Source organism: Bos indicus, chromosome 19 (assembly GCF_029378745.1).
Source record: "Bos indicus isolate NIAB-ARS_2022 breed Sahiwal x Tharparkar chromosome 19, NIAB-ARS_B.indTharparkar_mat_pri_1.0, whole genome shotgun sequence".
Classification (NCBI taxonomy): Eukaryota; Metazoa; Chordata; class Mammalia; order Artiodactyla; family Bovidae; genus Bos; species Bos indicus.
The window spans coordinates 11,588,412-11,603,047 of record NC_091778.1 but is presented as its reverse complement, the minus strand read 5'-3'; the positions used below and the strand labels follow the sequence as shown (position 1 = coordinate 11,603,047).

The window sequence follows — 14,636 nt, the reverse complement described above, 5'->3', positions numbered from 1 at the left end:
GGCCTCAGAAACGCTCTTTAGGAAACTGACAAACATATGACGGTGTTTTGCAAACATTGCAAAACAAGCAAAGGCACCTGCTATTTGGCGTGGGTCCCGAAATGGCGATTGTTCTCAACCTTTTGTTTCTTAAAACCCATCAATCACTCTGGTCCTGGGTCTCCAAGATTTTAGGAACAAAAAAAGGACACTTTTAATGAGATAGACATTTACATGTTTATATGCAATCTGCCTTTTTCCCCTCCTGCTAGAATGAAAAATAAATTTTACTAATTTTTTTTTTTGTAAAAAATGACTGTCATCACTGGATACCAAAACCGCTCAACTAATAAAATTACAATTTGACGTATTTTGCAAATTGGGTAAGCTCACAGAATTATCTTCAAGACCCATGTCTTATTGCATGTGTTCTTTAGGAATTATGCCATTTAATGTGACATAGCAGTCGTTAATACAACTAATGCAATCCAATGCTCATTATAGCATTTTCCAGGGTACTTAGAGAAAAAGAAATGTGTAGTTTTTTTTTTTTTTTTAGAAATTCTGTTCCTGTATTTATTTTTCACATGAGGTTTTCAGGACAAAAATAACTGCATTAACATTTTGGAGAGTTCATTTTATTACATGTTGAAGACAAGCTGGCGGGTAGTGGGAATGAAGAGAGACATGTCCTTGACAGGTAGAGTTGATAGGACTGGACGGTACCCCACTTTCGTCCACAATCTCTAAGTCGTCATTGTGTTGGTGGTACAAGACTTTTGTGGAGTCACGGGTGTAGAACGCTAGAGCTGAGAAGCCGCGGTGGGTGAGTGGGCCTCTCAGCTGCCACCAGGTCAATACAAGACTTCAGAGCATCTTCCTCCCTGCCACTTTTCTCACAGTGATGTTGCATTTAGTGTCTAGGCAGGAAGGAAAAACCCAAAGGCCACCACTGTGAGCCCAAAGGAACCCCACAGGGAACAAAAAGAACCTGCCTCCTAATTAGGCTGCAGCCTCACACAAGGAGGCCCAGCTGCTCACATGCAGAGCAGTGGAGTGGGTGAGGTGGAGACTGGGCTGGTCACGGAGTTACCAGCCTCCGACACCTTCCCTCTAAGGACCCAGGGCGCTTAGAGCAACCTGTGTCCTGGAATGAAACCAACATGCTCAAAGTGGGTTCACAGGAGATTAGTCCAATTCACTGTTCTTAAGTGGCCTCCTTGCCAGGCCATCCAAGGGCTAGCAGGAAAGAGGTGAGGGAAGGACAAAAGACAGTTTTTCAGGAAAGGCTTTGTGAAGATCCAGGTTGCCAGAATAGACAGTATCCACTGAAGTGAGCATTAGATTGTTTTCGCTGGGGGCAACTGCTCTGATGGAAACTATTATTATTTTATAACCAAAGTGTATTCTTATACTGTGACTTGCACCATTAAGTGAGAAACAACAGCATGAGCAATTCCTCGTGCCAACTCAAAATACCTATGAGTGCAAACACTTCAGCATTTAGACCACAACACCCCCTAAGAAAGCAACTGTAGGAGGCCTCAGCACATTCCCTAGATAGCTCTGTCATCGATTCAAAAAGCAGCACCCCCTCCCGGCACCCCCCTCATCCCCAGCATCCTACAGAGCAAATGCTGTTACCTTTCTGCCAACACACACAGCTTTGCTGTCCTCTTCTTAGCCTTGCAAATCCAACTCCTGTGCTCCACGTTCTAAAGCGAAACTATCTTGGTATAAAGTCAATTTGCTTAGTGTCAGGCAGGAACAATCCTGTCCACCCATCTCCTTGCCTTTTTGGTTTTTTTTTTTTTTGGACATCAAGGCCAAGAGAAGCCAAGGGACAACTTTATATTTGCATAGAGCTTTGTGATTTGCAAACCACCCACACATCCATGATCTCATCCAGTCTCGTAACAACCCAATGAGGTAAACCTGCTCCCTCGATACTCAAATAAGGTAGGGCTACCTCCTAGGGCTGTTAGGGCCATGGCATGTAGTAAGTTCGCAGCAAGCACTAACTACTTGCCATAGACACAGCAAATATTACTCATTTTATGGGTGAGAAATTGAGACTCAGAGGTTGGACAGCTGATTCCAGGCAATGAGCCCTCTAGGAATCTAGAGAGAGCTGGGAAGACAGAAAGCCTAGTGCAGAGTCTTTCCACCACCGTATCAATACGGACCCTAACTGTTTAAAACCTGACAACTACACATCTCCATGGAGGCTTAGCTATGTTGATAAGAAGGAAGCCTGAAGTCCCGATTCTGTTCCCAGCTCTCTGCTAGCCCCGGAGCCTTAGTTCTCTGTACCTTTATGTCGCCTTCTCCATAATGAAGGCAGACTCACTTAAAACAAAACAAAAACCCAAACAATGGAACCTCAAGCTTCCAGATGAAAGGCTCTATTACGAGGACAAAGTATCATTTAATTACACTGCTGCTCCAGTTAGTTGCTTCCCAGCTCCTAACTCCCACTGGGTGGATTCTGAAACTGCATAGGAGATTATGTCAAGAGGGGAGAACAGGAGAAACATTCTCTCCCTGAACTTTCTTAAATGGAAGAGAGAAACAAAATGAAAAGAAAGGCCTATTTTCCAGGGAGGGGGCTGGGGCAATGATCTTTCCATTAAGCGGACTTGCATAAGAAATCTATAGATTATTTAACACCGGGGGTGGCTGTGGAATGAAATAAAGGAATCTTTGTGCGATGCCAGCCACAGTTCCCTCGCTCTCCCCGCAGTCAGGAATTTAACCCAGCTCTTTAAATCATCAAGCTCCAATGCGCCCCATCTGTGCATCGGTTGTAACCAATGAAACTGAAGCCTGTGCTGACTTTGGCCCGGACTTGTGAAGGAGGCTTTCTGCCCCAAAACAGGGCAGGAAGGAGGACATCAAGTCTTTTTTTGCTCATCACTTGTTTTCTCCCAAGGCTCAACAAGAGCCATCCATCTGTTTATTTGATCATTTATTGAGCTCTTGACGTGGGCCAGGTTCTGACCCAGAGATACAAAGCTCGTAGGATACGGCTTCAGGAGGAAACGGACGTGTAAGAGCTCCTGGGAGAGAGGGAAGGAGGTAAAGAAAAATGATAGTCCAGTGGTTAAGACTCTATGCTTCAGAAATGCAGGGGTTATGGGTTCAATCCCTGGTCGGGGAACTAAGATCCCATAACAGTGTGCAGCATGGCCAAAAAAAGAAAAATGGATGCTCCTGGCTGAGGCACAGAGGCCTGAAATACCCCCATCTGCATATCCAGGGAAATGCTGCTGGATATGCCAAGAGGTTAGAACGTTACGCAAGGAACTCTACGTCTAAAGCTAGGCTCTGCCAGATCATCTAAGGCCACAAAAAAAGTTAGTGAGACTGCAGGTATGTGCAAGTAAGGCTTTGAAGGTTGAACTTTTCTAACTTCAGGATTTTAAGCAGAGGACGTGCAACACCTGATTTACACTTTGAAAAGATCCTTGTGACTCTTGGAAATGTGCTGTAAGATGCATGAGTCAAAGTAAGGAGACCAGTTAAAGAGCTCATTGCTGGAGTCCAGACAAGGGAAGATGGTGAAAACTGGCCAGATTTGAAATATATTTTTTGAGGGCAGAGCTAACAGGACTTACCTGTGGATTAGATATGGGGACTGAGTGCAGGGGGAGGGGGGAAAGGGGGGCAGTAGTAAGACAGGAATCAACGATGACCCTTTGGCTTAAAACTCAGCATTCAGAAAGCTAAGATCATGGCATCTGGTCCCATCACTTCATGGCAAATAGATGGGGAGACAACGGAAACTGACAGACTTTATTTTTGGGGGGCTCCAAAATCACTGCAGATGGTGACTGCCGCCATGAAATTAAAAGACACTTGCTCCTTGGAAGAAAAGCTATGACCAACCTAGACAGCATATTAAAAAGCAGAGACATTACTTTGCCGTCAAAAGTCCATCTAGTCAAAGCTGTGGTTTTTCCAGTAGTCACGTATGGATGTGAGAGTTAGACTATACAGAAAGCTGAGCACCAAAGAATTGATGCTTTTGAACTGTGCTGTTCAAGAAGACTCTTGAGAGTCCCTTGGACTCCAAGATCCAACCAGTCCATCCTAAAGGAAATCAGTCCTGAATATTCATTCAAAGGACTGATGCTGAAGCTGAAACTCCAATACTTTGGCCACCTGATGGGAAGAACTGACTCACTGGAAAAGACCCTGATGCTGGGAAAGACTGAAAGCAGGAGGAGAAGGGGACGACAAAGGATGAGATGGTTGGATGGCATCACTGACTCTATGGACATGAGTTTAAGTAAACTCTGGGAGTTGGTGATGGACAGGGAAGCCTAGTGTGCTGCAGTCCATGGGGTTGCAAAGAGTCAGACACAACTGAGTGACTGAATTGAACTAGAACATTAAGCCAGGAACCCTAACTCTAAAGCTAAGCTCTGCCAGATCATCTAAGGCCATGTGCACCAGGCCAAAGAGGTAAGACATCAACTCTGAAGGCCATTACCACCCCCACAGACTCCCTTCTGCTCACCTTACAAGGCCTAGCTCAAATTTCTTCCAGAAATTCTTTCAGAACACGCTCAAAGTCATTGCCCTCTCTTGTTTGAGAACTCAAAACTTGAGTTCTTGGACAACTTGTATGCGTCTCAACTTCTCCATCCATATATGACTGGCATCCCCTACCTCAAAGGCGTCTTAGGAGGGATGAGTGAGATAGTATTATACAGTGTTAGGCAGCAGTCCTTTGTACTCTGAAGGTACCTACATGGTTTACGGTTACCTCCATTTCTTAGGACACACAGCACCTCTCCCTGAAGTTAAAAAGACATCTTGGCTTCCGCTTTCTCTGGAGACTTCCAGGGACAGGACAACTCACATGTTTTTTCCCCTCCAAGCTTGCAGGCCCCCTTCCAAAGCAAAGAAGACTGACTACCTCTCTCTCCTCTCACTGACACAGCCTCCCTGCATCCAAACCTCCAGACTCAGGGGGTTCCCAGAAGATCCAAGAGGAATCTGGGAGGAGATGAGCCGGTTGACAGGGGAGGAAGCTGTAGGCTGGCTGGAACATGAGGGGCACCGAGGAGCGTGAGCAGCAGAGACCTAGAGGAGGGCAGGTGGGCCCGGGGCCTGGCCTCCGAGGTTCCAGCTCTGGGGTGACCCCAGAGCCTGGGAGGGGCCTCGGAGGAGCAGTTCCAGCCGCAGTCTTGACCTGAGGATCGCTGCCACCAGACGCGGCTGTTGGAGCGGCTCCTCCGCTTCCTGTCAGGCCGGCCAGCTGGACGGCACCGCTAAGAGCCTGCCGGACCTCCCTCCCTCTGGCGGTGGCTACCGAGCCAGAGGCGGGAGAAGGGCGCCATCTTTTCTAGTACTTCTTGGAAACAGATCAAGAACACTGTTTTTTGTTTTTTTTTTTTCTTTTTACTTGGTCTGAGTTAGCATAAAAGTTTTTCTCTTTTTTTACTTCAACGATATGAAGTCTATATTCTAAAAGTGTCAAAGTGAAAGTGGTGTCTGACTCTGCAGCCCTGTGGACTGCAGCCCACCAGGCTCCTCTGTTCATGGAATTTTTCAGGCAAGAACACCGGAGTGGGTAGCCATTCCCAAAGAATGCTTTTTTTTTTAATTAGAGGATAATTACTTTACAAAATTGTGACGGTTTTTGCCACACATCAACATGTAGGAGCATGAGGGACACGTATGTCCCCTTCCTCTTGAACCCTCCTCACACCTCCCTGTGCACCCCACCTCTCGAGGTTCCCACAGAGCACTGGCTTTGGAGTCCCTGCCTCATACACAGATACAGCTCCCACGGGCCACCTACAAAGAGACAAGTCCCCCTGAGCTCCTCTTCCTTTTTATGCAGCCTAGCAAAGCTGTTTCTCCTCCCTTGGGAACATAGAGCCAGGAGGGAGGGAGCACCCTTAAGAATGCTGCTTGCAGGAGCTGGGGACTGGACCACCACTGGGAGACTCGGCTGTTTGTTATGAATAATAATCCCCCACCCCAGCTTTAGGGAGCAGTTGCCAAGGCTCCTCAGGGAAAACGGAGTTCCCGTCTTTCTTCTGATTGTGACCAAATGTCATACCATGTTACCTCATGTAGAAGCCCTACAGGGACCACAAACCAGTGGGTCAGCTCTTCACCAAGCCACTTGTGATTCACCCAAAGGTCACCCACTTTAGTAACTAAATCATCTGGTAACCATCCCGGGGAGCTTAAAAGGCAATATTCCCTCTCTCAGCCATTAACTGCCCCTACCTTTCTCTCTCCTACCTACCACCTTTCTTAGAAGTCCTTTCCAAGCAGGCAGCCCCTTACATTGAGTTCATCTGCCAACCCAGGCCAGGCCACCTGGGTGAAAGGCTTCAATCACTCCTCGGCCCCTCTCCCCACGACCTGGGGATGTCAACAGCAATGACACCCACTTTCCAAAGTTACAGATTAAACTAGTACTGTATCCCCCCAACTCCGAGTTCTTTCTTAGTTTTGAGTGAGACAGCCATGCAGATCCGCCCTCCCTGGACAAAAGAAGGAATACAAACGTCCCGGGCCCTTTGGGAGAGCTTGTCCACGTCTGCAAACCCAGAAGCGCCCTCCCCCGAGGTCGGCAAGGAGGGCCTGCAGCGAACATGTACCTTGGAAATAAGTTCATCGTGATTGGCCAAGTGGGCTCTGCAGTGAATGCAGCTGTAGGTGCGGTGGCAAGAAGGCAGATAAGCCTGGAAAGTCTTGGATCTGGTCATCTTCACCATTGGCGCTGCTGAGCCGGGGGTGAACTCTGGGGTGGCCCACGAGGCACTCCCACAGGACGGGTCGCACGGGAAACACCGGAAGACGCAGGTAAAGGCCGTGGTTTGGCAGGGGGTGGGTGTGCGGCAGGCTCCACACACTGGTGATGTCTTCAGAGGAAGGACCCTCAAGCAGAGGTCTCGGGCTGGTTCTCAGCAGCCTGCAGGGCCAAGATAAGCGAATATCATTAGCTAGATGGAGCTGGGCTTCCTGCAAAGCCAGTAGAGTCCAACTGCCACCCGAGAGAGGGCAACATTTACAGCATAAACTGATCCCCCTTCTGTGTTCTTACACTGTGCCAAGATGCCCAATGAGTTAGAAAGAAACCAGTGGAGATCCCACTGTTGCTGCAGTTCTAGAGCTGGAGATTCAGTGTCGCCTCAGGGCTCTCAGGAGTTAATCCCTGCCAACGACCAGCAAACTGGCACGATCACCACCCCCAGGAACCTCTAGACACGGTGGTCCTTTAGTCGCTACATTGTGTCCGACTCTTTTGCAACCCCATGGACTGTAGCCTGCGGGGATCCTCTGTCCATGGGATTTCCCAGGCAAGAACACTGGAGTGGGTTGTCATTTCCTTTCTCCAGGGGATCTTCCCGACCCAGGGATCAAACCTGCATCTCCTGCATTGCGGGCGAATTCTTTGCTGCTGAGCTACGAGGGAAAACTCACAGCTCTAGAAAAGGCCAGGCTTAAAGATATGCCACCTACAGCCCCAGGAGAGGACCCCTGGGGTCCTGTTTTCCCGATCCCACCAAGATAAATGACTTTCCTGCAGTCAACAATCACAACGGATTTGTATTCATCTCCAAATACTAGAAGTCCTCCAGCAGTTGAAATCACCATCTGAAGAGGCAACAAACCCCAAGTCTCTTTTGCGTATAAAGGAAACACAGGATATAAAGGATCAAGCTCCCGACCAAGAGGATCCCTCATGGCCAGGCAGTCCTTTTGAGAAATGATTCTTGTTGTAATATAAGGGCTTCCCTGGTGGCTCAGATGGGAAAGCATCTGCCTGTAATGCAGGAGACCCAGGTTCAATCTGGGTTGGGAAGATCCCCTGGAGAAGGAAATGGCAACCCACTCCAGTATTCTTGCTTGGAGAATTCCATGGATTGAGGAGCCTGGTAGGCTACAGTCCACGGGGTCACAAAGAGTCGGGCATGACTGAGCGACTTCACTTCGCTTTGCTTCTCTTTGTAATACCTTGCCCAGAAGGAGATGCTCAGCGCATTTGTTTTTAAGTAAGTAAAATGAAGACAACTAATGGCAGAATCAGACTCCTGCATCTCAAATTCACAATAGCAGTGAATCTGACCAGAATTTCTCTTCCAACACTTAAACTTTCCATTACTCACCCCACAGTACCAAGCATTTCTCCTACCAAAGCCTCAGCTTTGTGATTCCCATGGGGAGCAAGGTCACAGAGAAAGAGGGGTGGCTCCCGGGGTATGTCGAGTTAAAGGTCTGAGGGCAAAACCCCAAGCTCTGAGACCCACTCTGCTTCTCTGTGGCTCACATACCTGAGGCTTCTGGATCTACCTATTCCCTGGGCTTCACTCTTCACTAACGGGGGTGGTGTTCCCACTTGCCTACCTCCCAGGAGAGCCAGAGTGTTAATTAACGCCTGCGTCATGCTTTGAAGATAAAATTATTTAGAGAGACGGGGGAGGAAGACAAACAAACTCGGATATTCCTTGCTGCATTATGCCTGGGATCCATCTGGATGTTCGGACAAAGCCCGCCAATCAGTCTTTTCCCTCTAGAGCTCCACTGGAACCAAAGCTTCAGCAGGAGAGCCACCCTCCTCCCTGGCATCCTTCCCACTGCAGCATCACTGCAGGTGAAGAAGGAATTCATAGGGCCTGGACTCCATCTTAGGCCTGTTCATGCTGATCATGCTCGGCCACCTTTCCAATGGACTCTGAACTCTGTGTTTACTGCCTATGAAAACAACAACAGAAGGATAAGACCCCCTCCAGACAAGGGAACCTTTAAGATCATATCTAGGTTACTCATCGCCTAAGAGAAAACATACACTAATCACCCCTTCCCCCAGATAGGCCATACATTTTTCTGTATCAATCGGAGTGTAACCTCGGGTTTATCGATTATTGGCTAATCATTTGACTGTTTGAGCACATGAGCACATAGCACGTGAATGATGGGGTTATTGGGACTGTATTTTCCTCGGTTTATGTAAGTCTCAAGGAATTTGGAGCGGTGGGTTCAGACATGTACACATGGGGTATAAAAGATTTTCACAAATGCTGGTTGGGGTCCTTGGCTAAGAGGAGACTCTGCCTTGGGCCCGCCGGTGTAATAAACTGCACTCCACTATCTGCACTGTCCTTCTGAGTGAGTTTGTTTCCCGGAACGCGTAGCTACAACAGGCCTCTAGGGCACTCTATAGCCTCCTGAGTGGCTAACACCCTTGGCCAGCACTAGGCTCAAGGACAGCAGTGGTCACCATCTCTCACCCTGCATGTCCCTTGAGAGCTGAGCCAAGTAAGCTCCATATCCAGAGTGACCAACTGGTCACCTGAAATGTCCAACTGCTGAAGGGGTTCGGACCTAGAGGGGCCCAGGCACAGTGTCTTGGCTGCTCGAGTCTCCCACCGCTAATTTTAAAGAGGACTAATTGGGGACTTCCCTGGCAGGTCAGTGGCTGAGACCTCACGCTCCCAATGCAAGGGGCCTGGGTTCGATCCCTGGTCAGGGAACTAGATCCTACATGCCGCAACTAAAAAGAACCCATGTGCTGCAACTAAGACCCGGCACAGCCAAATAAAATTTTTTTTTTTTTTTAAAAAAAGAGTCATCAGATTAAACTGAGCATCATAGAAATACTTGAAGAATATGGGAGGGGCAGGGGTAAGAGGGGCTTCCCAGGTGGCTCCAGTGGTTAAAAAAAAAAAAAAAAGACAGAAAACCTGCCTGCCAACACAGAAGGCATATGAGATGAAGGTTTGATCCCAGAGTCAGGAAGATCCCCTTGGAGAAGGGCACAGCAACCCACTCCGGTATTCTTGCCTGGAGAACCCCATGGACAGAGGAGCCTGGCGGCCTATAGTCCATGGGGTTGCAAAGAGTCAGACACAACTGAAGCGACTCAGCACACGTGCATGGATGGGGGTCAGAATTCACCTGCTCAGCTTTGCCTCAGTGTGAGGCCTGGCCATAATAGGAGACAACACGACCCCTTGGATCAGAGCCCCCGCATCTCACCCCAAGCTTACTCTGCAAACGCTAAGGTTGAGTGTCCAAACCAAAGCCCACAGTAGACCAAGGCTGTTGGGTGTTGAAGTGTTGCAGGTGGTAGAAAGAGCCAAGGACCCTGCTTGGTGTTCCCTGAAAGATCCTAAAACTTTGCAACACTCCTGTGTCATTCTCAGGAATGGCAGCATTTCCAGGAAAGGAAGTGGTGAAAAGTCAGGGGGTAGGGGTCAGGAACAGGAAAGCCAGGGCAGGGGAAGCAGGCGGGAGGCCTGCCCCAGGCCAGGAGCTCCTGAAGGCCAGGGCCCCCGCTGCCCAGTGGAGAGCAGGAGGAACACCAGCTGGCCTGTCCGCCTTTGATCCAAACTTGCGGGAAGGCGAGGGAACAGTGAGCCCTGGCTGCCAGTCTGGGTTTACAGAGCAGCCCCAGAGTCTGTTTCCTTACACACGCAGACAGCTGAATTATGCATTTCCCCAGAGTAGAATTATTTCTTTTCTCACTTCTCTTCTGTAGGAAACCCCCCAAAAAAAGTTCACAGGCAGGGATTTCTGGTTGTGCTCAGCTTCAAATGTGAATCTCAAAACTTACGCAAACCTTTGGAGAAACTGGCATTCATAGTCTGCTTTAAACATGCATGTGTCACATACAAACACAGTCATCCAGCTCAGAACTTAAGAAGAGAAAAACGGACCATGCAAGCAACATCGCAGGCTGCCTGGTGCTAGAAAAGCCCCGAACAGCCTTGGACTTTGCTCTACAGTTGCTCTGCTCCTTGCAAAGTCTCCACTCATTCCTAGGAATTGACAGGAACCCACAAAAGGTGACTCCTTCCCCAAGATGGAAAGAAAGAAAAAGTGGCTTGCTGAAATATGAATCTTGTTCAACTGGTGCAGGGCAAACAAGAAGGAATAAGAGGGGGAAAGTGGAAAGTAACGTGAAGGAGGATCAAGAGGGGGGTCCTTGAACCTGAGAAGAAAGGAAAGAATGGGCTGAGCCAGAAAAAGTGAAGAGCTGGAGACCAAAAAATAATCACCAATTACTGTCTCCTCCCCTCTTAAGGCCAAATATTGAAAGCTGCTTCCTTAAAAAGCAGTCCATTTTTTAAAAGGAAGTAAAAAGAAGTCAGTTGTTAGGAAGGAAGATGAAATAGCTTTGTTTTTGTTTTTTTTTAAGGAAGAAATTAAGGCTAAAGGGCTGCAGAACTCACTGCATTTTAATCTCTGGACTCTGGTACCTGCTAATGGGGCCACAGGCTCCATGGGGCATCCTGAGTCCACCTTGCTGAACACGTTGTGGAGTTTAAATTGATTTCCAACAATAATCAAATGAACTCAATATTTAAAAGCCTCAGGGCACGTGTACAAATTAAACACCATTTTAAGCAAAGTAATAATCCATCACAGTAGAAATTAAAGGGAGATTTGCTACCACCTCCAGCTGGCCCCTGCTGGTCGGCGTGGAAAGAAAAGATGTGAACTATTATGATTAAAAACAAAGACCTCAAATACGCCATGCTGAGAGCCAAACTCAGAGGGAGCGCACAGCGAACCTAGACATCCCACCTCATGGACTGGGCTTTTCTACCAGAAGCCACGACTGCAGGTGGAATTCAAAACAGAAACTTCTGCGTGTCCCCAGGAGGGAGGGGAAGGAGGTACCGAGCCCTCAGGTAAGTCATGAAGGGACTGGGTAAGTGACAGTGAACAAGGTTGCATCCGATCTCACAGAGCCTCAGAAACGGGGAGGACGGAACTCGCTGGGGGAAGTGACCCCCCTACCAGCCACAGGACAGGACCACCGCGAGGCGTGCGTCAGTGCTGTCGCTTCATCGTGGGGTGTTGTTCTGGAGGAAGGCAGGCAAAGACGGCCTGGAAAAGAAGTGGGCCCTGCAATCAGAAACTGGTGATAGGGGACTTCCCTGGTGGTCCAGTGGTTAAGACTCCACGCTTCCAGTGAAGTGGGTGTGGGTTCGATCCCTAGTCAGGGAACTAAGATCCCACAGGCTGGCCAAAAAAATAAATTTAATAAAATAAAAATAAAATTGTGAAAATGGTAAACTAAAAAGAGAGACTGGTTCTGCTCCACTGTAGCTGAGGGACTGTGGCAAGTTCTTCAACTCCCCTTACCCCCAGCTTCCCCAGTTCTAATAAAACCGACATACTTAGGGTGAGAAGGATCAAACGAGAGGTATAAGTACATGCACAGCACTGACATACAAAACACCAGAATTGTAGCTATTACTATTTTTAGTGGTCAATGAATTAAAAAAAAAAAAAAAAGATGCTGCTGCTTCAAAAAAAGAAGAAAAAGAAAAAGGAGGCCAGAGAGTTCAGAGACAGACATGGTTTTCCTGCCGCTTCATTAGGATTGTCTAGCTTGTCTTCAAGCAAGGTAGACGGTACCATTGGGATCATTGGGATGACATTTCTCTAAACCTAGAATTCTCCTCTCAAGGTGGTGAGCACACCGGAGGAACCGCAGCAGTGTTCCTTCCCCTAAGGGGCGATTTCCTTCGTGGCCATGCTCACAAAGGCCCTAAAGCACTGTCAGGAACACAGCATCGCTGATGCACACAGCCCTGGCAGACAGCTGAGTCTCCTTCCCCCCTAAACCCACCTTCTGCATTTCAGCCAGTGTTATGTATTTAAAAAGCAGATTTGACCATCTCATCACTTTCATGTCCTTCATAAAGGCAATACGAGGCAGTGGGTGAACAGATGGATTTTGGATATTTAACAAAAAAAAAAAAACACCTAATTCAAAAAGATCTATGTACCCCTATGTCCACTGCAACACCATTTACAATAGCCAAGATATTGAAGCAAGTGTGTTCACTGATGGATGAATAAAGATGTGATATATAATATATATATTTATTTATTCATATATACACACAATGAAATATTACTCAGTCATAGAAATGAATGAAATCCTGCCATTTGCAACTACATGGTTGCACTTGGAGGGTATTGTGCAAGGTAGAATAAGTCAGAGAAAAACAAACACCATATGATTTTACGTATATGTCTAAAAACAAAGCAAATGAACCAACATAATAAAACAGAAACAGAGTCACAGATACAGAGAACAAACTGGAGGCTGCCAAAGAGGAGAGGTGTGGGGGTACAAATAAAACAGGTGAGATACAAACTTCCAGCAGTAAAATGAGTCATCAGGATGAAATGTACACACAGAATTCAGTCAGCAATACGGTAATAACTTTGTACGGTGACAGGTCTTACTGTGGCGGTCATTTCATAATGTATGAAAATATTAAATCACCATGTTGTATACCTGAAATTAATATCATATTGTGCAATATGTAATTAATTACAATTCTATTTTTAAAAAGGGCTTTTGGAACCAGACTCCGAGGATTTCAAATCTCAGTTCAATAATTTATTAGCTGTGTGACCTTGAATAACTTAACTCTCTGGGCCTTGCTCTCTTCATCAAAATCTAGGAACACTAATAATGACCTCATAAGGCTCTTATGAGAATTAACTAAGCTAAAACCTATAAAGTACTTAACATACGCACCTGGCATATAGTAAAGAAAGAAAGAAGTGAAGTCGCTTAGTCGCTCCTTCTCCAGGGCATCTTCCCAACCCAGGGACTGAACCCGCATCTCCCGCATTGCTGGCAGACTCTATCAACTGAGCCACCAACGGAAGCTGTCTATCTATATATAAATGCATACATACATATATATATATCTGTATCTGTTGAGGTTACAGCTTAACCATTTTCCAGCTTTTCCATCTTGTACTTATTGTAGGCCCTAAAGGAGGAAATGGCAACCCACTCCAGTCTTCTTGCCTGGAGAATCCCATGGACAGAGGAGCCCAGCGAGCTACAGTCCATGGGACTGCAAAGTCGGACACAACTGAGCACAGACGCATGTATTGTAGGAACTCTTAGGAATCCTAAGGAGGATTTCATGCTGCCTTTAAGGATAGGAGGGTAGGCGCTTGTTGACTGACTAGCTTGTTCCAGGAAGAAAGAGAGAAGACCCAACTGGAGGCAATAAACAGGCTGCAGTGGAAAGGGGACAGGTGAGCCATTCTGGGACTGGGGACAGAAAACAAAGAGACAGAATGGCTGCGGTAAACCTCTGTCCCAGGAGATACCCCTCTCTCTTCCCCGTTTTCCTGATCTCACCAGAATCCTCGACCCTGACCAGGGAGCAGGGGGCCCAGTTTCCCTGGGCTGCCACCTGAGAGAAGAGGGTGGTGGTTATCTTCCCCTGGTGAGGAGGACAGGATTAGAGGTGGACCTGGATTCTGTCTTGGTTCTTCTCACTAGCTGCATCGCCACTGGGCAAGCTGCCTGAAAGAGGCTAACAGCGCCTACCTCGTGGAGGAGACAAAAGCATCAAATGACATAATGCAAGGGAAGCATTCAGCAGAGCACCTGGCATGTGGCTGGCACTCCGTAACCTTGAGAAGCTGCGATCATCCTCACCAGCAAGAGAGAAAAAAACGCGGGAACCCTTCCTGTTCACGAGACCCGAATGAGCGGTGCTCCTGTCTGCCAGGTTGACTCATGGTGGTTAGAGGGTTAGGCCTAAATTAATCCACTTAAAGGTATACTGTGGTTTAAGCAGGTTCTGGTGGCTTAGCTGGGGATCTGACATTACTGCAGTGTCATTGTGAACAAC

The 14,636-nt window shown here is 47.5% G+C and overlaps 1 protein-coding gene across 6 annotated transcripts in view; it reads right to left on the bottom strand.

Annotated features, from left to right (window-relative positions):
• The window catches only part of YPEL2 (yippee like 2), a 67,971-nt gene that overhangs the window by 37,156 nt on the left and 16,179 nt on the right, over positions 1-14,636 (bottom strand). For 4 of the 6 annotated variants that reach the window (XM_019981177.2, XM_070772582.1, XM_070772584.1 and 1 more), the window contains one exon: positions 6,606-6,919. In XM_019981177.2, coding sequence (XP_019836736.1) covers positions 6,606-6,722 — 117 coding nt within the window. In that variant the 5' untranslated portion in view covers positions 6,723-6,919. Of the gene's footprint in view, positions 1-6,605; positions 6,920-14,636 lie in introns of those variants that run through there. The other 2 variants (XM_070772581.1, XM_070772580.1) reach the window with 1 other exon arrangement.